Source organism: Sander lucioperca, chromosome 17 (genome assembly GCF_008315115.2).
Source record: "Sander lucioperca isolate FBNREF2018 chromosome 17, SLUC_FBN_1.2, whole genome shotgun sequence".
Lineage (NCBI taxonomy): Eukaryota > Metazoa > Chordata > Actinopteri > Perciformes > Percidae > Sander > Sander lucioperca.
Genome location: NC_050189.1, coordinates 8,411,868 through 8,438,200, shown reverse-complemented (window position 1 = coordinate 8,438,200; position 26,333 = coordinate 8,411,868). Strand labels below are relative to the sequence as shown.

The 26,333-nt window shown below is 40.4% G+C and overlaps 1 protein-coding gene across 5 annotated transcripts in view; it reads left to right on the top strand.

Moving 5' to 3' along the window:
* clcn5b (chloride channel, voltage-sensitive 5b) overlaps window positions 1-9,846 on the top strand; it is a 36,643-nt gene extending 26,797 nt beyond the window's left edge. For all 5 annotated transcript variants that reach the window (XM_035994126.1, XM_035994127.1, XM_031304317.2 and 2 more), the window contains 5 exons: window positions 1,236-1,378; window positions 2,005-2,154; window positions 2,538-2,643; window positions 4,528-4,744; window positions 8,709-9,846. In XM_035994126.1, the coding sequence (XP_035850019.1) occupies window positions 1,236-1,378; window positions 2,005-2,154; window positions 2,538-2,643; window positions 4,528-4,744; window positions 8,709-8,799 (707 nt within the window). In that variant the 3' untranslated portion in view covers window positions 8,800-9,846. The remainder of the gene's footprint in view (window positions 1-1,235; window positions 1,379-2,004; window positions 2,155-2,537; window positions 2,644-4,527; window positions 4,745-8,708) is intronic.
* Window positions 9,847-26,333: the final 16,487 nt, after the last annotated feature.

Here is a 26,333-nt window from a genome sequence, read left to right as displayed (position 1 = left end):
ATAGAATAAGACAGGTATAAAATACAAGAATACAAGTTACAGTGCAGTGTAAGAAATGAACAATTACTTAATTTAATAGAAGGCAGCGTCAAACAGAACTGGGAGTTTCAGCGGTTCTGCAGTTTTCTAGGAGTTTGTTCCAGTCAGGTTAAAACAATAAAAAATAGTCTCACTAAAATAAAATGGCTTCTATGGGGACTAACATCATTGAACATGAATACAGTTGGTTTCAATGAGTCATACCCAATTCTTAGACTAAATATTTCTGCATACTGGCATCCATAAAGAAATACTGTACACAATTTAAGAATAGGCAAAAATAACACATTTATACTGCATGAGAAAAATGGCATGGTTTTTGCAAAAGACTACATGGGATTATATAAAGTGGGTGTGTCTGTAAAGTGCGGACTCAGGGATACCCATAGAACCCATTTTCATTCAGATATCTGGAGGTGAGAGGTCAAGGGAAGGCACCCCTTTGAAAATGCCAGTCTTTTCCTTGCCAACATTTAGCCTAACTTAACTTTGGAGCGTTATTTAGCCCCCTTCCCAAAATGCTAGCATGATTTAGGCTTTCTAATTCCATATGATACCAGCCAGCCCGCTACAGCTTCTTAAAGACAGTAATGTCGTCCAGGAGCGCTGATGCTCCCGCGGGTCTCCGAGGCCAGACCGCATTTCGCGTCATCCTCCGCCGCTCGGCGCTCCGAGCACTGGCGCCACTGAGGGAAGTCAAATCACCATTCATCTAAACACACTGCCCACACAAAGATGCCACGCAGCTGGTTTAAAAAGCAGCAAAGTATCCCTTTAAGCTAGTTGTTTAGAGGAAGGAGGCCACAGAAGAAACAACGAAGCTAAATGGTTATAATTGGATTCAGAGTGGAACCACAGACCTAAACTCCCAACATCTCCATATGAAGAGGGAAAATAAAGAGCTCAAACTTTTAGATAAAGAAATGTCAAAATGCATTAATATGTCACTACATGTTGTTGCAGCTGTCTCTTCCATCCAGACAGCCGGATGGTATTTTCTGACTCTAGTATTTACCCTTTGTGTATATCATCAGTACTGTATCCCTTCCAGCCTTATGCACCCTTATCATACTGTAGATATTGTTGTTAATGTAAAGTTTAGATGAATCAGACAAGTGATTCATTCGACAGAACTTACTGTGAGTCACCTGCAGATGCCTTGCTCGAGAGTATTTCTAACATTTTACTTCCTCCAGGTGGAGTGACTCGTATGACGGTGTCACTGGTAGTCATCATGTTTGAGCTGACTGGCGGTCTGGAGTACATCGTCCCGCTCATGGCAGCGACCATGACCAGCAAATGGGTGGCAGATGCTTTCGGAAGAGAGGGAATCTATGAGGTGTGTGTGACATGTGGTTGTGGTTGTTATGTATGCATGTCATGCATGCAACAGACTTGGGGGGCGGGGTTTTGTCCATAAAAGTGCCAAAACGATCTCCTCTGGCTCTTTTGTCCTTACTCCTTTCCGACCCTTCCAGTTAAAGTAAATTGATGGACAAATGTTGTCCACACAGCAGTTTAAAAGGAGACTGAATGTGATTTAGAGCCTGATGTTCAATCAGAATTACAACACAGCTATCAATGCGCGGAATATTGAAGTTTAACATCGAGATTATATCGACATATATGAGGCTAGATATCGTCTTGAATTAAAGTGTTGTCTTTTCCTGGTTTTTATAGGCTGCATTACAGTAAAGTGATGTACTTTTCTGAACTTACCAGACTGTTCTAGCTGTTCTGTTACTTGCCTTTATCCATTTAGTCATTATATCCACATTATTGATTATTAATCTAAAATCTCATTGTGTAAAGTTTTTGTGAAAGCACCAAAAGTTTACCCTACAGTATCGACATCGATGTATTTGGCCAAACATACCGTGATATTTGATGTCCTCCATATCGCCCAGCTCTAGATTTAAGAGGTCAAGGTTTTAAGTTTGGTATTTACTCCTCAATGTTCTGCAGGCTCACATCCGGCTGAATGGATACCCTTTCCTGGAGCCTAAAGAGGAGTTTGAGCACAGCAGCCTGACTGTGGACGTGATGAGGCCCAGAAGGTCGGACCCTGCGCTGGCTGTGCTCACACAGGAGGGCATGACTGTAGAGGAGGTGGAGGTAATGGACACATGCGCACAGTATATCATAACACACTGGAATGCAGAGCAGAAAAAAATTGAGTGATATGAAATGCACATGTGGTATATTAAAGCAAAACGTGTATACTGTAGGTGGGGATACGGATAAGTACATGTGAGAAACCAAAACTGTGCTAGCTGCATTTACTGTAATAAGTGAGCAATGTCAGTTATAAATGTGTGTGTGTGTGTATAAATAGCATTTATATGTGTGGGTAGTATTTATTACATTATTCCTGACTTCTAAAACTGTCAAAAAAAAAAAAAGTCTAAAGTATTTGGTCTTAAGAGTATTAGGACTTGTGGATTTATAATATGATGTACCATATTGCATATAACCTATGCGGTGTTATTTGTCCCCAGGCCTTGGTGGAAAGCACTCGCTACAGTGGCTTCCCTGTGGTCGTCTCCCAGGAGTCCCAGAGGCTGGTGGGATTTGTATTCAGAAGAGACCTGCTCATATCAATAGGTCAGAAGTGTGTGTGTGTGTGTGTGTGTAGAAATATACCTGCTGTCCGGCTTAAAACATATATAAGGATAAAGTTGTATCGCTAATCTATATAACATTATATCATCCTGTGTATGAGTTGAAGTGACACCTTAAAGGACAATTCCGGCACAAAACGAACCTAGGGGTTAATAACAGATGTGTACCCATTCTGTCGCTCTCTGGGACATGTTTTCATGCTAATCGAATGTGTTTGTAGCTTGAAACAAGCTAGCGCGGACCGCTGATTAGCTTACAACACTAGTATACGAGAACACGACTGTCTTTATAATCGGCGGCCGCTGTCTTGGGAGCTACTGTCTTTCTAATCTATCTTTTTAATACATTGTCTGTACACTTACAATGTTCTCAATGCTTCGGTTAACATTTAGGGACCCTCATTATGCTACCGTTGAAGTTTGGTGATATTTTGAGCCTTTTTAGTGGTACAAAATAGCGATTTGTTTTTACTTTCCCTGTGCCCCGAATACTAGCGTTGTCAGCTAATCAGCGGTCCATGCTAGCTTCTTTCAAGCTACAAACCCATTCGATTAGCATGAAAACATGTCCCAGAGAGCGATCGAGTGGGTACACATCTGTTATTAACCCCTAGGTCCGTTTTGCGCTGGAATTGTCCTTTTAAAGTGGCAATATTTAACTTTCAGTTTGTGTTGATTCTAGTGGCCGCTTTGGACAATGGTGGCAGTGTTTTTACCACCCCTGCTGTCGTAAAGGTCTTTTCTTTACAGTGCTGTATTACCCACTGTATATTACTGAGTTAGTGTTACAGTGAGGTCATACAGTCGCGATGAATGTTTTGCTCAACTAGAAAATCATTCATTTACAATAAGAGAATAAGTTACAGATGCATCGTTGCATTCCAAGTGTTGCATACGGTAACTTAGCTTACTTTGGATGTCTAAATGAGAGGATGAGCTAAACTGGGTATCACTGTCACTGCGTACAAGCCAAAGCATTAGGAGTTTGTTGAAGCAACCAACATAATAATAACTTAGATTGATAGAGTGCATTATTTGAAACCCATGGACGCTTTACACAAGTAACGTTACAGGGGGGCAAGGGAAAAGAAAATAGGAAGCCAACACGGACTAAAAGGAAAACGTCCATGCTAAATGGAAGGAGGACGTCATTTAATGTCTGCTACTAACGTACAACCACATTGCGCACTGTAAAGTTATTTTATGAATGAAATAGACATATTACATACCTGAGGGACAATTCTGGGTGGGTTTTGAATCATTTACAATCCCTTAATTGTCTCCATCTGTTGAAGCCCGACCAAGTGTGACTCACGTTATTGCCCGTTGTCTTTCCCTTCCCCTTTTCCCTTCCTTGTTCTTCGTTTAATTTCCTTCTTTTCTGTGATGGCCCTGCCCCAGTATCAGCCATAACTACAGCAAATAACTTCTAAAATAACATTAAAATACAATTATGCCTATATAAAGAAATCTCCTGCTTCCTTTTACCTGGCTCCGCTGGCAAACGCTAACACTGGCTTTTTCGGTGTTACAAAGAAATCAGTGACCCATCAGAATGTGTTACTGTAGCGCCGTCTACCTGCCGCAAATCATTCTTTGACTTCACGGGAAAAATCAAACCTGGGTAGATGCCTTACTAAAAACTATATAAAAATAGCGTTCCTTTTACTGTTAGTCTCGTTTGCTGTTACAGGTCATAAAAGATCATTGTATGAAAAATGACAGAGCTTCAGAAAAATGTAAAAGTTACATATAGTCACTTTAACAAAAAAAACTGCTACAAAACTACATTTTTTTTATTTGAATAATGTTGTGACGTGCTTACTTACTTTAAATAATAATACAAGTTAACCACCACTCCTTTCAGACAACGCCCGAAAGCGCCAGGAGGGCGTCGTCGGCGCTTCCCAGGTGGTCTTCACTGAGCACGCTCCGGCTCACGCCGCTGACGCTCCACCGCCACTCCGCCTCAGAGGCATCTTGGATCTGAGCCCCTTCACGGTCACAGACCACACACCTATGGACATCACTGTGGATATTTTCAGGAAGCTGGGGCTACGCCAGTGTCTGGTTACACATAACGGGTGAGAACAAACATGCGCAGCAAGTAGGGCTTGATTTATTTTTACTGCTTCATCGTTGTCAGGGTAGAAAATCCTCTCTGTGATCACATCACATTAAAGACAAGACAAGAAAGGTAGAAGGCACTAATAGACGGGAGGAACAGATGGATGAATACATAAACTGAGCGCACTCCCACACCTGTAGACATTAAAGTGAGACATCTTCAGGAAATTGTGCGTGTGGAGGGATTGAAGGAGTGACAGGTGGATGCGTAGGAGGGCCGCGGGTCGTTGTGCTGTCATGTCATGCATTAAAGGAAAAGCAAGGAGGCACAGGAGGTAGGGAGGAAGACAGACGGTTAATGGAGGGGAGGGGCAGTGAGAGATGGCACAGAACACTCTTCAGGTGCATTTACCCAAATCTCTTCACCGCCGCTGACCTCATCACCATGAACTTCACCGAGGAGCCCCCTTTCAGACGTGGTATCTGTAACATCTGTTGATTTAACGGAAAACATCCATGGTGACGCCAGTGGAAAAGCTTTGATGATATTTGACATCCTATACATTTTTTTTAATTCATGTAGCTTGTAAAAATCTATCTTCAGAGTCAAATCTGCTACTTCAAAGTGATCTCTGTGTTGAGGCAGGATTTATGGAGTGTTTGGGGAACCCGAGTGGAGGACGAGTGAATGTTCTGCTTCTTGCTGTAAGCATCTGTTAAAGGAAGAAAAGGGAGTTAGAGAAACAGTAAAACAGGGATGTAGACATTTCTACTGGGGATGCTTTAGGGGTTCGTGGGCACACACAGCTGTCATGTCGAAAGTAATTGAATTTTTTTTTCTCCCCAGAGCGAAGGTGGCGTTTTGAGATGTCTTATTTTGTCACACCAACAGTCCAAACCCCAAAGATATTTACTGTACAATGATACAAGACAAACTGAAGTGGGAAATCTTCACATTTGAGTTGTTGGAACCGGCAAATATTAGTGCTTGAAAAATAACTTCAATGATTGATTGATTGATTATCAAACTTGCTGCAAATGAATTTCCACTCAGGTTGTATGTTCATCTGATGCATAAACAGCAGTAAATACACAAATACCTGCACAGCTGTGTACTTTTGATAGGAACTAAGACTGACTCTGCTGTGTTCAGTTATTTGACAACAGAGTTTAACCTCTCAAACATATTTAGCAAAACTTTCTTTCTCACTTTGTTTGAAATCGTCTCCATATACAAAACCAATTCCAACATTTCACACGCGATGCTGTTTGTCTGTCAGACTTCTGTCTCTGTGATGACTAAGGGACAATGTTGACCTGGAGAATTCCATTCAGACAGAACAGAAGATACTCCCAGTGAGAATAAACTTAATCAGTGTTTCACTCCTAATCCTCATGCCTCTCATGCGCACACGCACACGCACACACACACACACACACACACACACACCATTTGTTTAGATGGAAATCTGACATGTTCAAACAGACAGCTCTCAGGGATTTAGGGGTGGAATAATGTATATTTTCACGAGTGTACAGAAATAGTGTATTTTACAAACATTGTCAAACACAGGCTTATAGTAGCTCGCACACACACATGTAACAATATAGCTTGTGGTTTCTCTTTGTCACTTTGTGCTTCTGACACACACTGTATTTATTTTCCAGCAGGAGTTAAACCCCTCAGCTGCTTCAGTTAGTTGTTGAGCTTTAAGTCTTGGTCGAGCTACCTTGTGTCTTTTTAGTCTTAGGGCCCTTTCACACCTACCTCGTTTGGTCTGGACTTTCAGCCTTTTCCGGAACCAAACAGCCAATCCTTGATCGGACAAAAAGAGGGGGGTCTCAGTCCAGATCAAAGTAGTAAGGAAGCTCCTTAAAGGAATAGCTCAGTGCGTAGCGAGTGTGTGGTCCAGAGAGAGAGAGTGACGGTGGATGAGCTCAGAGCAGACAGCTGTTGGCGATCGGAACAGAGAGGAAATTAACAGTAAAGTTGTCAAGTTGTAGTAAATGTACAGGGTAGGTTTCAGTTTGTCTGTTAATAAATACTGCAGCTCCTCAAGACCCAGGTAAAGTTCCCGTATCCTGCTTCTCAACTACTGGGTAGAGTCAAAGGGGTCAGCCCAGTTGGAGAAAACTCAAATTATTTTACAAGAGGATGAGAGAGAGGGATACGGGAGGGTGGGAGAGCATGTCTTCAAACCAAGCAAATCTGTTGCAGAAAATGGGTAATAATCTTGATCGGTTGAATATCGGCAAAGTATGCCTTTAACATGTTGAATCAGTGGAGTAAGATTGCATCTGCTGCCAGGTGGAGCAGATTTTTAAAGTTTCCCAGTGCAGCTTTAACGTGTGCGTATCCTCAAGATGAAGGGCTTGATCAACTATAATTCAAACCAAATCACCAAAACCGCTGTCAACAAAAACCTCACTAGTTCCCCTCAGTTTGGCTCTACATGTTTTCTTCTCAGGCATTTGGCTACTGATGTCCACCAGAACATCTCACTACGAATTGGCAATTTTTTATGTTCACTCACTGCCTGGCCCATGGGCACGGTTGACAGCGCACACAGCTGTTGAAAGGCTGTTGACAGGCACAATGACTCTGGATGAATCTTGCACATATTTTTTCTTTAGGCCAACAATAGAAGGCTCAATTATACCAGAGTGGATCCATGTGTGACAGGAAATGGGACATTTTATATGGGATCAAAAGGAGGCACAGAAAAGAGGGCAGTGAAGGGAAGGCTTGGGCTTCATGCGAGAGGGCAGGATGAACTGAATATGGCTAAAGAGACAGTGATCTACTCTTCTTGATAAGGCAGGATTTGTGTTTTCAGGCGAGGTTTTAGAGCAAGCTTATCACTCATTGTCTGGGAATGAAGATAGTCTGACACACTCATAAAAAAAGACCTTGAGGCGGTGTGAAGTGCAGAGTATGATCACTGCGGCCGTCTTGTGAGATGGATACCGTTAATTTCAGGACTCTGACTGACAACTATGGTATGTTCCCAGGAAAACTTGAGTTAGTATCTAAAGTTATCTAAAGTTCAAAGTTGCCTGGCTGCATTGGCAGGAGGCATATCTGGCTTCAAAACAGTCCAATCCTGGGTTTGTTTCTTTTCTTTTGTCAGCTTAAATTAACTTACAATTTATTTTGCAAAAGAAGTTTGTTTTAAGAGCTTTGTAAGACATCATCATTATGACAGAAATGCAAAAACAGGAGGAATTGTGTTTTCGGGTTTTCCGTCCGTACACCTGTCCCATTCTTGTGAATGCGAGATGTCAGAACCCCCTGGAGGGAATTTCTTCCAATTTGGCTCTCTTTAAGGCAGCATTCCTTCCACCCACATCTTTTGTGTTGTTTTATGTTGCCACATTTATTTCCTTAATATCTCCGTCCACAAATGATTTCTCTCTGCGTGAGGCCATGTTGAACCATAAGCTGCCCCCGCTGTCGTCGTTTTGAAATGGAATGAAATCCATTAACTGGAGAGGGACTAGATTTAATATGCTCTTTAATGTTTAATTTCTTATACTGCGCTGTAACTTTTATTCTCGTATTTGATCTGTTTTAAATTTTATTATCGTTTTTATGTAAAGCACTTTGAATTGCCATGTTGCTGAAATGCGCTATACAGATATAAAGCTGCCTTGCCTTGCCTTCATTTAACATAATTTGGCTTTGGCTCTTGTTGCTTAGTGTCCCGAGTGTGAACCTGAACAAAATTTTAAACGGCTTTAGTGTGATCAGGGACTTTGCGTTTCCCCCGTCTGATCTCCTGCTGCGTGCCAGTATCCCTCTGAGACTAATAAAACTGAGCCAAGCCACAATGTTAAGACGGAAGGCCAGACCTCCACTGTGTGCGTCTCTGCTTTCTGTCAATTCTTTTGACTTTCCATGACGAAGCAGACAAAGTATGATATGAAGTAATCTGCTTTTTCCATGACTTTTTTTGTTTTCTTTTCTCTCTCTGTCACCAGGAGGCTGCTGGGAATCATCACTAAAAAAGACATACTGAAACACATGGCGCAGATCGCCAACAGAGACCCCGACTCCATCCTCTTCAACTGAACCCCTCCCCGTCCTTCCTCCTTATTATCCTTCCATCTTGCCTCTGTAGACCTGGGGAGAAGAAGACACCAGCTTGCACACTTCGGAACGAAATGCACCTTCTTTTTTTTTTTTTTTTTAACTCTTCTACATTTAAAGAGTCTGTTCAGAGAAAGCCAAGTAACTCGAGCTCCATTTGCTCAGGCGAATAGAGAACAATGGATCTTTTTTTTTCTTTTCTTTTTTGTAAGAAGGAGGCGTTTTTGGCTTTGCGAAACAATGACTCATCCTCACTGCTGGCCTCAATTTCATGTTCAACCCAGAAGGATGTTGTACACTTGAGAAATAAGTTAACAGAATAGTTCACATCTGCGCCTTTTTGGCTTTTTTCATTCCTTCCTTTCCTTGAGAAATCTGGAGAGCAAAAGTGCTGTCTTGCTTCTCTGCAACACCTCAGAGAAAAACATTTAAAAGGAGGTGGGAACAGGTAATCCTATGCCATATATATTCGCAAGAAGAGAGGAGAAATAAAGAGGTTCGGGGAACTCCGTGCCTGCCCTCCGGCCGTCACAGCGAGCCCAGACAGAGCTCTCTGAGCTGGGCTGATGGATGCTCTGCCTCCCCCCCCTTCTCTTCCCTCCTGTGAGGTTTCCTATAGCCTCGGGGGCGAAGCACACAGGAGTGTGAGAAGAGGATCTAATACACACTTACACTCCATAAGGACTCCATGACAGCCTGGGAACTCTCTAAAAATGTCTTTTTGTTGTTGTCATATAGACTCTTGTGATTTGTAATACGGCGTTGGACTCCAGCCTGGGAACTATGCAGTGGTGTCTTCCATACCGACTCTCCCATTGGCAACATGGCGGTTAATATTCGAATACAAAAAAAAAATCATACGAACATAAAGACAATGCTGCAAAAACCATGTCAAGCCTTATGGAAGGGTGGAGGTGTTTTTCTGTGCTGCTGTGGAAGGGCTAAAAAATACAAAAAGAGAGAATCATGACACCTAAAATTAATTTATGTAAATGTAAAATTGTTTGTTTGACTAAATTATTTCACTGACTTAAATGTGTCTGTGTTTCTTTGTAACACTTTAAAGGTTGAGCAGGTCAAGTTGTTTTCAGCCTGGTACTCGGCCCGGGTTCTTTGACTCTGTATGCTTTATTTATCCACTGAATTGTCTTTTTTCACTCTGACCCTCCCACCTACAAACTGCCCTGTACTGCTAGTAAAAACATTCCAGGGATGCTGAAATTTGACTTATCTCTTTAATTTTGAACACCTTCTGCACCTTTTTTTTTTTTTGGTGGGGGGGGGGCACACCAAAGGTCATGTTCTGTACTGGCAACCAAGCATTTGGAAAAAAAACTATGTTCATTTGAAATGTTTCGGTTTTACGGCTCAAAACTTTACCATTTGGATATTAACCTTCACTGTTCTCACTGCTGTGTTTTCAGACAAAAAATCTCCAATGGATGCTACTGTACCTGCCCAGCGCCAAACAACCAACAGAGATAGCAATTAGATGGTAAACAACGTGGAGCCAGTTATTTCCTTTAGTAGTTGTTGATGACCAAAACAGAGCTAAAGGACGCTAAGGAGCATTAATATTGGATGTACATTCCGATGCACGACTCGAAATGTTGCCACGTGTCAACTGATTGTGTAATTAGCCAAGTGTTTGCTAACAAGTTAATCTTCGTAAGAGAATCATTTGTCCATGTTGTGCTTCCAGCGTGTTTCTGCTGCCCCCGAGTTGTCAAAATTGATGAAATTATGTTTAACCTTTCAAGTTTACTAAAAAAGAAGTTTCCCCACACACTTTACACCCCTGGCCCAAATTTGGCATCGCAGTTCCTTTAGATTGTCCTTTGCAAATTGATTGATTCCGTTTGCTGATTTATTATTGCAGTCAGATTCATCTGGCAGATCGTCACCAGGACGATCCAGCATCTCCAGGATGATTTAAGGGAGACATATTATGCTCACCCTCTGTCTGAAACGCTCCGTTTTAGCACATCTCTTTAACCCCCCTCCTGAAAAGCCCAGTCTTGCAAGACAAATGTGTCACTCCTTTGCAAAGGTAGTAAGATACTCAGATGGGGGGCGGCATATTCTAATGAGCCTGCATGTGGCGTAGGAAGGGGAGCCGAATCTAAATGGCTTGATGAATGGTTTGTGGGTTGGTAGGCTCTCCAGATACCCAAATGTATGAGCACGAGCACTAAAAATGTCCCCTTTTATGTCTGAAACAATCTTGAGTGATTGACTGTGTTACATTTGATGTCATGAACTCAAATTCCGAGTCATTTCTCTGTTGTGTCCTGCTTGAACCTGTTATTGCACAGCATGTGCCAATATTTTGTGATGTCTTTATTGATACATCTGTTCTCAGTTGACATGTGTTCCAGGACAAACCCACTATGAATTAGTCTCAGCCTTCATTGTTATTCATTATGTGAAGTTACTGCCAGATGAGATGATTAGATTCAGTTTGCTCCAAACCAGAGTCAATAATGGCCCACACACAGGTACATCCTCAGTCGAAATAATAAATCTAAGCACAAAACATATTCATTGTCACATTGTCATAGTCATATTCATCAGTACTGCATGGCCTTGATGCAAAAAGTTATTTTCTTCCAAACCAAAGACTTTGTTTGGCATGATTATCGCTTCCATTTAGAGGATTTTGGCCCAACAGAGGCCTAGGTTGGACAAGATGGAAAAGGTTAATTTTACAGATTAACAGTTTACTCTCCTTCTCATCATGTCTGTTAAGAGATCTGTAGGGGTTCTGTCAGTTTTGAAGAAATAGTGAAGGGGGTTTGGATGCCCCCAAGTAGTCACAAGAAAAAATATCTAAACCGGAAGGGTCAGAAGAAAGAAGGATATTTACCTTTTCAGGCCTCCTTAAAATGAGTCAAATGAAAGATTCTGAGAAGCTTAAATCACTCTTTATATTCCAGACGGGTACACAAGTAAACATTTAGTTTTTAAGGGTTCACAAGCACAAACAGCTTGGCAACCATGGATGATCCCCATCTGCATCATTTATGACATTTTCATCAGCCTCAGCTGTACTTTGTCTTCACTGATATAGTAATTATTATTACCTCTGCCAAGGAGGTTTTATTTGTTTGTCTTTAATGTCTGTCTATCAGCTTTACTAATAAACAACTGGCCGGATTTCCAGGACACTTGGTGGACGTGTGTAGCATGGGCCAAGAAAAAACCCATTGGATTTTGGAGCGAGGGGCGGATATATTATTTTATTTATTACTTTGCGAGATAGAGCATGGTCTTAGCGAAGGTCCGCACTCTCTGAGTGCGTTTTTAGTTAGCAAATGTTAAAAAGCGAGATGGTGAACATCGTAATAACACCTGATAAACCTTAGCATGTTAGCACAATCATGAGCATTTAGTTCAAATCACTGCTGTGTCCAAGTACACTCTCATTGAGCCGCTAGCACGGCTGTTGACAGCAGTCCTGTTATATTTGTGCTATGTATTTTTCCTTATAATGCAGAAGCACAGTACATACTTATGCTTGAATTTCCCCTTGGGGATCAATAAAGTATCTATCTCTACAGTGAGTCCACATTAAATAAATAAATAATTAACTAAGTTTTTCTGTGATTGTTTCTGAAGATATTTTTGTATAGTAGCTTATTTGTATACTAGTAGAAGAGTGTGAAACTTCTGCCACTCCTTTTCACCTTCTTCATGTCTGTGCCCAGGGACCCATTATTTTATATAATAACCTCTTTACATGCTGTGGGACAAGTACGAGATGACCGCTGTGTGTGTTTGTACTGAAGATCCTCTGGGTTAAAGGTGTTACGCTGTCATTCTTGACTTACTGACTCTGACAGCGAGTCAGAGCTCATTTCTGGCCACATAATCTCTGTGAGAAGTTTAGACTTCAGAGCGAAGTGTGTGTGTGTGTGTGTGTGTGTGTGTGTGTCATAGCTGGTTAGTGATGACTCAGCGTATTCTTGAGCTCAGTTCCTGTTGCTGAGACTTCACATGGGGCTCGAGTTACCAACCTGCTCGTGGCTTCTGCATTCTCACACCTCAAACACACACACAGGTTGTACTTCCACACATTGTGCTTGTCTTTATTTCCTTCTCATTTGAGTTCCTCTTTCTTTATCGCATCATTACTCTATGTTTCTTGTTCATTATTCTCTGAAATATGTTGCCCTACCTCATTTGTTTACTCTCTCTCTCATATCAGTAATCCCGTTCCCAGGCCTGCCATTGTCTTGGTGCACATTACAAAGCAGCGAAACATTTCAATTTGGATGACGTGTGTGTGTTTTCAAGGAATACAATCTAATCCACTCCACAGTGTTGCGTCTCTGCCCTTTTGGCCTCACCTGAGGTGGAGGTTCCCACAGCTTCTGCAGCCGCTCATGTAACACAGAATAACCACACTGACCTTTTACTACCAAAGATGAGTTGTCGAGTTGTGATGTTGATTGTTGTAATTTGTGTCATGTTATGACCAGTGAATGCGTATGTTGGAAAAGTACAATGAAAATTTGAGGGCCGTAAAACCAAAACAATGAGCTAAAGACACTAAAACGCTAGAGCTTATGGGAACTGCAGGGTCGGTTGATAATTCTCTGTGGGTTTGTCACTACAGACTTTAACTTAACATGTCGCCATTTGATCCGTTGTTACAAAATACTGATTAGTGCAGCTTTAAGATGCGTTGACAAGTAATGGCACTTAAGGGCTTGAAAGAGTGGACCTACATTTTATAAATGAGGAATTTCAGTGAATTGATCTCTCCCAGTAGACCCACACCTAACTGGTAATCAAATAGTTTGAAGCCCTCATAAACTCAGTGTGTCTAGGGAAGTTCAAGAAGAGGCTGACAAACTGTTTATGTCCTGCTGATATCTGGAAAAAAAGCTTTAGGTTGGAAAAAACACATGGTGCACCCCAGAATTTATGAGCCAAGTCACACTACATGAATGTAGCTCCAGCACAACTTTTACCCGAGGTGGTGCTGCTAACTTATGCTATTGCTACCATACATTTGTATTATTTATCTGATATTTGTGCACTAAATTAGTTTCTTTTAGGGATATACTGAAGTGTTTTTAGCCTCTTTGGTCTCTGCTGGTAGTTAATTAAATGAAGCAACCCAAAAAGGGAACGTCATTCCTTGGTTAAACTGCAAACGCAGCCTCTGATGGGGTGACACGAGCAGGCACTGCTTCTTTTCAAGAGCTCACGAGAAGCAGTGAGGTTGAGAACTGTTGATCAAACTCAAAGGTTTAAAGAGGTGGTAAGGGTATGATTGAATCCAGAGAAAATGGAAAGAAAAAGGAGCCAACACATACTCTGGAAGCAATCTAAAATATACCAGTGCCATATGACAGATTTGTATTCTCGCTGGGGGTTTTGGTGTAACCCCAGAAACATCACGAATTGGGCTCCTGAGTGTCGAGGGCTTGGATCAACCCATTCTTCAGTGTGATGGCTATCACTAACCTCCACAACACATCAAAAAGTAGATCTATGGCTGCAATCAGATATGTTTTCATCCAACATGTTGTTCAACTGCTGGACAGCTTGTTGTACCTTTTTCTCCACGGATACTGGAAACTTGAGGTCATCGAGCATGACAGCCAATTTACGTCCCCAAGCTGCAATATAATCCTACTTCTGCATAAAACCGGCATTTTTATAACTTCATGGAGCACACGCCAACAAACTCAACCACATCGTTATTTCACACAAACTTTTAGCTTAGCCTAACACTTGGATTTAAGTGTCTGTCTAGCATTAGCCAAACTCATTTCAAGAGCTAATATTAGCCTATATTTTAATTAGTGGCTAGTGATATTATCCAACTCCAGAAGGGTTATTTATACATTCGGTTTAGGTCAGGTTAACTGTATAATAATTTTTCATGGAAAGTCCTATCACATTTATTTTTTTTTTTCTGCCACTGAATGTTGCCTTAAAGAGCTGCAAAACAACTGCGCCATCAGCTTCTTTTTTGGGAACTGGTTAACGCTAATATACGTTTGTTTATAGCATGAAAACAGTCAAATTCAACTAAATTAGTCGTTGTTGCATATGTTTCGTACAGGTTGCATATGTGTGTGTGGGTTATGACAAGCAACAGTAAATCAAAGAGTTCATCTTAACTATGATTTATTGGTAACACATTGATTTTGTTTCTTGTTTCATTGGGTTTATCTCAAACTACAAAAGTATGAATCCAGAGACTGAAAGAGATTCAATGTAAATGTATAAAGTGTAAGTAAAATACTACATTAAACATTAAAATTACTTTCTCAACAGTAAATATTGGTATTGATCTAGGTTAGTGTATAACACACATGTGCTCCAGTCCCCAAAGCTATCACAAGTAATAATGAATTATTATATATGATGCAAGACAACACAGACACTAAATGACTGAATTGTCAAAACAGAAAGATGAACAAACATGTACAATTGTTTAAAAATGCCCCCTCTACTCTCTTAAGTTACATATTGTGCCTGTGGCTGATCTTAATGGACAGGTGTGGAGGAGGATGACAAATTAGACCAGTCTGGTAACCAATTCACATTAATTAAAATTAGCTACAGTACCAACATGCAGTCTCTCCATCAAGTGCAGCTAGTGTATGTGAGAGATAATGGTTAGTGTTGTTTATTGTAGGCGTTGGTAGCAGGTTTTGAGGCCTTCAGCACAGGGGTTGGTGGCTCCCATTTGAAACACTGCGGTTCCAGGCCAGCCATTTTCACTGTCATGATGGATGATAGAGTTCCATCTAGTGCCAAGCTGTTCCTGGTTTTGGTTTTGTTTAGTCCAACCATGGAGAAAACCCTCTCAGCGTCTGCATTTGAATGAGGGAGCACGAACACTAATGCAGCTATTTTAGAAAGCCTCCCAAACTGGCTCAAACCGGTCACCTTTGAAAAAAGGAACCAAGAGCCTCTATTACTCAAATGCTTTGCTTTTATGATTTCAATTAATTATGTGTATGTCGTGGTGCCAAGTATTAGTTATGACTAGTTAAACTAGCAAACATTAACAGCTTCATTGCCTGGTAAGTAGACTGCAAATTATGATTTATGTGTGAAACATCAATATTTACCATCTGAAAACCTCTTGTTGACCTAAAAACGATTTAATAGCATCAAATTATACTGTATAACTGCAACCACGATACATAGAGACTTGTTGACCAAGCTAAGCTAACATTTGATTAGTAATGCTAGTTTAACAAGCTAATGCTACTGTAGCTCAAAACTGTTAGTTAGTAGCCAATGTAGCTAACACTAGCCACAAGCATACTGCTAGCTAAAAGAGTGCTACCTTGCAGGTATGAAAGCAGAAAATAAAACTTTATTTTGAAGCAGTAAGCATGACTATGATTTGCAAGGGTGCTCAGGGAAGTTTTCAACTGAGTAAAGCAAGGCTAGGTTGAACATTTTAAATATTGAATTGTATTGTTTTTAAGGTGATAGCATGTGGACTATTTGCCCCTTTCCCACCCTAAGGATTGGCAAAAATGAGTGGATGACTTCAGCCCAACACAAATGGACCAAGAGAGGTTAGAGGCTATCTGCAAAATGCTTCTGGAGCTTCTGGTATGTAAATGATCTTTTATTATGTTATCACAAAACAGCAGAGGCAGACAGACTGCATGACATAACATGATAGAAAGATTAGATTAGGGAACCGCTTACTCTTGTCATATTGTATAATGAAATATACAGTAAAAGCTTTCCCTGAGGGTTTGACCAAGATATAATAGGCCAAATATAAAACACGCATTAAGCACTGAGCAGAAGGAGAAACATCTGTGCAGTGTAATGCATTCCAGTGTAAAAACAACTTTGTACTTTTACAAAACTTTAACTATTTTATTTTTGTTGAAACTGTTCTATAGGGGGTTGACACAGCTTATATTGTAGAACCTATGTATTTTAGTCACCAAATCATTGTTAATTAAGTTCATATGAGAAAACCATATTTTGCTAATTAAAACAAATTTCTCATTTGCCCGTTTTCCGTGCCAAAGCATTGGCTTGTTTTTCAGTTAGTTTGGCTAATTAGATCTAGATGTACTTGAGAGTTAAAATTGGGCAGAGCTATGCTGGGAATAATGTGGGGTCCAGCAGACTCCATGCACCAATACAAACGATAAAAGTAGAATTTGTCAGGAAAATGGCAAGGAAGCTTAATTTGCCACAATAATTAAAAACACCTGTGCAGGTTTTATGGCTGCAACTAACGATTATTTTCATTATTGATTAATATGCCGATTATTTTCTAGGCTACGTAAGGGAATGTCTTTAAATGTCTTGTTTTGTCAGTCCAAAACCCAACAATATGCAGTTTAACATGATATTAGAATTTAGAAAAACAGATTTGAGAAGCTGGAAACAGCATTTTCTCAAATTTTGCATGAAAAATGACGATTAATCGATTATCAAAATAGGTTTTGTTTATTTTTCTGTTGATCACCTAATTGATAAGTTGACCAATCCTTGCAGCTCTATTGGGTTTCCCATGGGTGTGAAGGGCAAGTTTGTGTTTATCTTTAAATATACCATGATACTGTACCATTAAGGTCCTTTCTTATTTAATTTTTTTACTAATCCCACTCAATTTCAATCAAAACATCTCTTTGAGCATCTTGAACGTTCCTCAGAATTGTAGCCATCAGTACAGTTAATTTTTTGCAAAAATAATTTTATTCAACCCCTCTAATATACTATTTCCCTACTCACTACTCTGCTCAAATTACAACTGTATCGCGTCTCAGTCCAAAGACTGTTGAACTGTTCTGAACGTACCCTGGACTACAGTTACAAAAACAACCAGTGGACTTTGTTTGGAGCAGAATCGGTCGCGCCTGTCACTCGGTGAATGAACAGTGCTCTGATCCACTCCATTACGCAGCACGTTTTCCACATGCATTAAATCCTTGAACACACCCTACATTCATACCATAATAACTGTCCATCAAAGTATTGACAAGAAGTGTAGTTGTACTTGATTCGATTCAATGTGGCTGAAAGTCTACACTGAAGTGGTTTTCTGTGCGTTACATATTTTTCATATTTTCTCAAACTTTCCATAACGTGGCTCAGATTGCTATCACAGTAACCTCCAGTCAAGTTTATTTTCATACCCAAAGCCATGCTACAGACATTTACATGCTCCACACATATTGATCCCATTCCTAGTCTGGCTGTTATTTAGCCTTTCAAAAATCCTCTGCAGATGTGTGTTTTAGTGTCCCGTTTTTTTTTTTATTTGTGTGTGTGTGTGTGTGTGTGTGTGTGTACGACTGAGCCCCACAGCTTTTCATTTTCTCATTCTCCACGGGTTGTTTCCTTCAGCTTCCTGTTACAAACCTTTTGTGTGCCAGAGGGGCTGCTTTAAAGACCTTATCAAAGCCTTAATACTGTTTGTTGCTTTATTGCAGGAATAACTGCATTGTTTAGGTGCCCTGCAAGGTATTCTGATCACACCACTCCCACTGATTCTGAAATTCCCATTTCCAATGGCCGGTAGTCAGGGCTGCAGGTTTTAGAAAGTAGTATTGTTCTCTTAAAAAAAGTGTGTGTGTGTGTGTGTGTGTGTGTGTGTGTGTGTGTGTATGTGTGTGTGTGTGTGTGTCAGGTTGAGCGCTTGTCTGGCCCCACTTAGTCTCTTCAGGATGTTTTGGGTTTTCTGTGTGCGTGTGTGTGCGCGTGTGTGTGCATGCATGCGTGTGTGTGTGTTTTCCAGCTTTATGAAACTAATTTCCTGACTGGCTCTTAGGAAAACAGAAAGCATGTTGGGCAATAATACAAGAGACGTGGAGTAAACGGCAGCACTGTTGATATGAAGGGTGTGCGGCAGTGCTATAATGGATGTGTTGTGTGTGTGTGTGTGTGTGTGTGTGTTTCTGTGTGTGAGAAAGGGAGACGGAGGGAAAGCGGGTGCAGTATGAGGAGAATGCTGATATGGAGATAACTGTAGTATGTAGGTGGCTGGGTCGTGTGTGTCAGGAAGGGTGGTACTGTATTGGGGCAGGTTAAAAAAGCCAATAGGTCTTTTGTTAACACTCCTATGAAAACACAAGGGGTCAGAGAAAAGTAGATAAAGTGTTTTGTATGACCAATGGCCTCCATTAATCAAAATGTCAGTCTGGGTCTGAAATTAAAGTTGACAGGACTCTTTTCTTACACAGTTGCGGGCAGTGTTTCTGTATGGAGGACGGAAGCTCCCAAAATAAAAATAAATAAATGACATGAAAGAACATAAATTGACACTTTTGTTTTATTTTTCCTTTTTTGATGTATTTACCTTTTGTATTAATTCCCCAATTTCATTTTCCCATTTATTCATTTTTAAATGTATTTATTCATGTATTTGCTTTTGTATTTTAAATAAAGGACCTTTTAACACAAAGGTAAATAAAAATAGCAAATTAAAACAAATATTATGTCACATTTTATCAACACAATAATGCCTACATTTATTTTCAATATTTTGGTACATTTATTAGCATATTCATTAATTCATCGACTCATTTATTTTGGATTTTGGCAGCTCCATATTTCTGGAGGTGATGGTTGCGTTTGATTAAAATGTTTTTTTTGCTTCTCAAGAAAATGTGATTAACTATGATGTGAAAATGCTACATGTAGCACCTGTAAAAGGTAAAGATGATGATGAAACTATGCACAGTAGCTCTTGTTGTGTATCCTGCCATAGCTGTCGTGCATGTGGTGTTTTCTCCTGCCTGTTTTCCACGGAGAAACTTGGACGTTTGGTCATTTCTTTAAGGTGGAATTTACTCACAGGTGTAAGTAAATTTTGCGCCAAGATTTTGTGTAGAGTTCAACTTTGGTGGACTTTTTGCAAACCATCTTAACAGTGCTGACCTTTGAGATGAAGATAACTGGAGAGTTCAAAATGGCTCTCATTAGAGCTGTTGTAACATAACCAGGGCTTTAAATTGACACCCGCCAACCCGCCAAATGCCGGTTAAGATTAACTTTGGCGCGTAACATTGTAAAGTTAGTAGCCAGATTGGCTGGAGACGAAAGAAGCGAATAACACAGTCTGTTTGAATCGGCAGGCTGCAGAAACAATGTGCCAGATTTGGTCTGTTTTCCGCCAAGAAATTTGGGCAGTTTTGTGTGTGTTTGGCTTGTAAATGTAATGTTTATCTGGCAACACTGTTTGTAGTACTAATCCTACATTTCACATGAACACCATGTGGTGTGTTGAACATCTGTCGGCTATACGTGCCTAGCGTGCGCTATCGATGAAGGTAGTAAAGTTATTCAAATTTGTTAAAATTAGTAAAAATTTGGCTATTGGAAAATCTGATTGGCTAGTAACTTTAAAAATGCACTAGCTATGTTGGCTGGTGATTAAAATGTAAAGCCCTGAACATAACATACATAAATACAATATGATATACATAATGCAAATATTTGCTTTTGCTGGCCATAAAAAAACCCCTCCCAATTGATCTTTGAATTAAACTCGCCACAATCTATAGTAGTATTTGTATTTTATGATCTAATGAAGACATTTCCAATTGAAAAACCTCTTCCATTCATTATATAAAATTATGTATTTAATAATATTAAGTATATTATAAAGGTCCAAGAGTGCCTGAAAATTCAAAACAAGTCCATAAACTGTAGTGTTGATTTAACGGGTGAAATCCAATGCTGAGCTATAAATAAGTCACTAAACTGTAATGACTGTCAGACCTCCACAGAGTAGCTCTCATTTTTTCACATAGTAAAAATTGTATTTATGAATACAGTAATAGTAAAATGCATTCATTTGAAATCTCTCACACGTACACACATTTTCTTCCTCATGCCACACACGTTACTACTTACAGATTATGTTGAATTATTCTGCTGTTATCATGGATGTATCTACACGCTGTTCATGCAGCACATAGCATGCTTAAATTACACACATTCTTATCCCCTCTGCAGGGTAACAAAATTGAACATTCCTTGCACACACTATCCCTTTGTTCATCAAATCATGAGGGAATTTGCCTGACATCTTCATAAACCTTCTTTATTTGTCATTCAAATCTTCCTCCTGGTATCAATTGTGTCGTAAGAAAGAAACAAATAAGTCGTCTCAGTTGGTTTATGTGAAGAGTTACAGTAGTTATTTTGTCTTTTTCATGTGGCATTCGTGAGTGGTCCAAGAGCTGCGTCAATTGTACGGTTCTGGTTGAAGTTAATACCCCTAACATCAGCAAGACATTAAATTAAGCCAGAGTAAATGTTAAATGAATGTGAATCTGCACGAACCATGATAACATTACTGTCCTTTCTTGACCCTGACGGTCGATATGGATCCACATGTGACTATCTTTAATCTCTTTTAGTGTACAGTGTGCATCCAAATAATAGCCATCTTCACAAAGGAAAAAGACCTTGCTGTTTTACAGTTTAAGTTGTGTTTGAGGCGAGCCAGTCATTATTGGGAATTGAACCCCGACAGGGTGATGCAGGACCCTCTGACTGTGTTGGGAAGATACAATAAAATGACATAAATAAATGTGTCTGTTCACAGTGAAATCTTTCTTGCATGACCTTCTCCAACAATCGCCTGTTAATTGATTTAACGTCCTCTTCTTTTGCTTCAATCTTATAAGGTTAGTAAAGTAAAACAAAACATTCCTTTCAATAATTACACTCCTGCATCCATATAACACAGGATGAAAATGACTATAGCTGCAGTTACTGTGAGCTTAGTATTATCAGGAGACCTCTGTCCTAACAAAATTATGGTCGGCAATTTGTGCTGGAATTTTCACTCGACAAATTACAGACACAGTACATTCATATGGGATAAAAATTTCTGACAGCCTCTGCAATTATCACAAATTACTGGGTGTCCCCAGATAATTGAATTCCTGCAAGACACAGACCAACGGTGAGCTTCAGTTCTGGATTAACCTTTTTAACCAGGCAAATTGATTAAAAACACATTTGTTATTTTAATGGCTTGGGCGAGTAGTTGTAGGTATAGTAACGCACATAATGTACACGTGTCTGTGTGTGATTACGGTGCCAGAATTGAAGTTGACACCGCGTCTGTAGTTGATTATAGCTGCTGCCTGGATCGTTTGGGGCCGTGGCGGAAGAAGAATTCAAATCGTTTACCTCAGTAGAAGTACTAATGCCGCACTGTCAAACAATACTCCACTGCAAGTAAAAGTCCTGCATTAAAAACTGTATGTAAAATATGTATCAGCAAAATGTACTTAAAGTATGTATTATGCTGTATTAATGTGTATGTTGCATTGTATTGGCCTGTGAGAACCATGTATCTCTAGAGCCAACCTTTCAATAGTTTAAGAAAAAACAGCCCTGTTTTCAGCTTTGTGACGATGCATATCCCAGCTGATCCAAAAGGAAGACTTTTATCCTTCAGTTTATCACAAACATTCAACATCAAACACATCTGGAGATACATCAGACAATCACTGTCAGACAAATGTAGTGGAGTAAATAGTAGAATACTTGTCTCTAACATGTAGTGGATTAGAAGTATACATACACAAAAACAAAAATCAAGTAAAGTACAAGTATCTCAAATTTGTACTAAAGTGAGTAAATGTAGGCTCTTACATTCCACCGCTGGTTTTGGGAAGCTGGGTCACAAATTAATATATTTTAGGATGAAATGGGCCGCTATAATATACATTATAGCTAACAAAATCTACTAAATTAGCAACATTTAGCATAATTAAAAGTTCAGTTTGCTAATACATTCCCATGCTAATAAAACTAAAACATCAAATGTTTCAGTGATGAGTCAATTTACTGAACTGAACCTGCTGAACCATCTGATGCAAGTGAGAAAATAAATTAAAGTGTGAAAATAGAGGTGGAATCCCAAGCATTAGTTTGCTCGTTCAAATCCCTGGAACATCTAAGAAAATGAAGGCAGCCGAAATTAATAGGTAGAACTCACGATGCCTTCAAGCAAGGCTCTGAAGTTTTACAAACTCAATCAGAGCTGCTCAGTGCCCCATGATACAAAACTGTGGTACTTGGAGATGTTGAAGTAAAACAGCAGCAAACTAGAAGGGCACTCGGACAGCGCAGACCTCCACAAAATCCATGTCCAATGTTAACGAAAGTGAAAAATAATTTGTGTATCCACTCCAAAATGTAATGGGTTCTTCCTTGGCCCAGGCTACACCCTTCCACCAGTTTCATGAACATTGGGCCAGTAGTGTTTCTGCAATCCTGCTGACAAACAAACCAAACTGAAAACATAACCTCCGTGGCCGAGGTTATAAGGTCCTGATGTGCATGTCTGAGTGGTTTAAAAATTGCATTGTTGCATTTGTTCCTGCTCATTGTGTACTACATGTGAGTTATTGTATTTCAATTGGTATCTGATCCAAATTACAGTGAGGACAGTTTGCCTGTCCTCACCTCTTCAAGGGGTATGTTTATTATGTTTATTGGCGCTTTCATTTAAGGTTAAGGTTAGATTATTCACAAGTATATCTAAACAGACTCAATTATGTTTTTTCTCAAAAATAGTATGAAATAGAAAATTCTGGAGGGCTGAAGATCTGGATTGCATTTTCACTCATTGGTTGTTGCACTTCATAAATTGGCCGAATGGGAATGTACTGCAACAAACATTGTTTTTCATTTAGTCACACTCATACACAAACTGACAACAGGAACACATTAAAGTCAGCGGGATAATGACAGTAATCTGGTCCTGATGAGTTGATATGTTGATCCATCTCAACGCCGTCAACATGATGTCACAGCATATGTGCTAGGGTCCAAGCATGTTGTGCACCAATAACAATCGGGGGTGGATTTCTTACTCAACAGCCATTTTTGCTATTCAGCAACCATACATGTTATAAGCTACATATGTTTGTTGGAGCTTGTGTAAAAGCAGAAATAATCAAATTGGTTCAGTTCCCCCTGGAGGAGCCATTGAACCCCTGTTGAATAAAATTAGCTAATGGACGAAGTGGAATGACCAAGCAGGAGCTGTGATTTGATTATAAATATAACAGTGAGCTCTTTTTATCCATTCATGAAGGTAGTATTTGTGATGTTAGAAGGTTTGGAGACTAGCTCACTACCTAACTAAACTTGGAGTAAGGTTAGTTAGTTTTTGACCACTAGTAGCACTAGGGAGTAGGGTCGGGCGGTAATACGGTATACCACGGGGTCTAAAAATAGCAACGGTATCAGTTTCAATACTGTCATTAAAAAAAATGCAATGCACTAATATAGGACACAAGGATTAAATATTAAATTGTGGTGACCCACAAGTACGACTGAAAGAGACATTCACCAAGGTACTGTAGCTTTAAGGGAGAGGTGTTATGATATACGAGTTCCGGGGCTGAATTATGTCAAACAACGACGGTGGCGAAAATGCTATTGCTGCGGCGACGCCGGCCGCTGCTAGTGGCACGGCTAATGTCGGTGCTATCTACGCGGCCACCATCAAGTTACCAGACTTTTGGCAGCACAACCCACGGCCGTGGTTTTAGCACATCGAGGCCCAGTTCCAGCTGAGAGGAATAACACAGGATGTTACAAAGTATTTCCACGTGGTATCGGCCTTAGATGCCTCAACAACAGCCGGGGCTATGGCGCTGTTAGAGGCTCAAAACATTCCTGTTGGAACTCTTTGAACTGTCGGAGCTGGAGAAAGCTGACCGCCTGCTGTCCCTGAATGGGCTTGACGACAGCAAGCCGTCCGAGTTAATGGAGAGCTTCCAGCACCTGTGCGCACCGCACTGGCCTGCTCCCCCCTCTCTTCCTCCAGAGACTATCGGGCGCTGGCTGTGGAGGCAGACAGGATTTTCCTCGCCAACCGGCAGCAGTTTGTCCACGCGCTGCTGCCCCCCCAGCACACGTCCGCCCCTCTTGCACTCCACAAAATATAATTTATGTAATTATGTGTGGTTGTCATCACGTGACAGTGTGGAGGAGAAATTATTTTTTTGTAAGTTGTTGTTATGTTATTATTGTTTCAGTATTAGTGTTTGGTATTCAGTTTCTGAACGGTGCACAAGCCAACAGTTTGGTGACGCCGTCTGAGCCTTACATCATAATTTTTAATTACTCACGGTAATACCGTATACCACGGTAAAATAGGGAGGAGGTTTGACGGTATCAAAATTTGGATACCACCCAACCCTACTAGGGAGCAATGTTTTATCGAGAAACACAGTCCTGCAAATGGTTTCATGCTATTCCATTGATCAAACAGTTGGTGGCCCTAACATGGTAGGAAATATAGCAATGTGCCAAAAAAAGGCAAGGAAGAAGAAGGATGCTGGCTAGCAAACATGAGGTGCTTCTCACTTCCCTTAAATTGCATCCCCGGCTCCTCCACTTGCCTCCCTTCCTCACGTCTTAGTGAGGAAGCATGGGAGAGACGGAGGAAATCATGGGAGGAGAGAGGAAGCAAGGAAATGTGTTTTTAGAGGGATGAGACATCCTTTCCTCTGAAACCTCACGTGAATACGTCAGCTGTATGGGCGGAGTTAGCAACGGCTTTCTGCTGCACGACTTCCAGGAATGCTGCTCTCGTGTATCCTCGCTCATGGCTCCTCAGAGATCCCTTTTCGATCCTCAATCCTCTGTCCTCGGTCCTTGGTCCTCGGTCCTCGAGGCAGGAATAAGAGCTTTGAAACAGCCTTCACAGGAGGGCCAGAACAACTTCTGGTTCAGCCTTGGAGCGAGGAGCTATTAAACAAGGGAAGTGAGAAGCACCTATAGATGTAAACTATGCAAGTTAAAATGTATCCAAAAATCGACTTTGCCGTTTTATGAGGACTGAAATATATTGTTACTTGTCTTTAAAGATGCACACAGTTCATTTGGGTGAGAAACAGTAAATGTAAACATAACTTTGTTTCAAAGGGTATATTTAACAGTTAAAGTACTCTAGACAAACTGTGGTAGACGAACCAACAGTGGCTGGTTGGTGGTGTTTTTCCATCCCTCCGAAGCCGAAGCAAAAACTGTTGCTTTTGGACAACCAGTCTGTCGAACTCAAATGGGGCTTGTGATGTATTTCCCTTGGAAATATATAATTATGTTCAGCAAGCTGCACTATTTTTCAAAATATAAATACAGCATGCATCTTGGATGGGAGCTCAGAACAGAGCTGGCAGTCGGTCTCAGTGCTGATTTATATATGATTCACAGTAACTCAGTGTCTTTCCCCAAGTCTAATGGAGAACAAATAATGGACGATGTGTCCGACTCGTGGCCTGGCAATTTCTGAGTTAACGCTACAAACTGTAGAAATGGAAAACCACTTTTCATGCAGAGCCACACACAAGACATAATTACACAGAGAGTATTTTTTTTTCTACATTTGAAACATGGGCATTATTCAATAATACAAACTTAACTGCTAAGTTCAACAGTATTGGGCTGTGGTCTCGTATTGGATTCACAGCAGACCGCTAACTGTTAGTTTCAAATGTCAGCATGAATACATACACACACTATCCCTA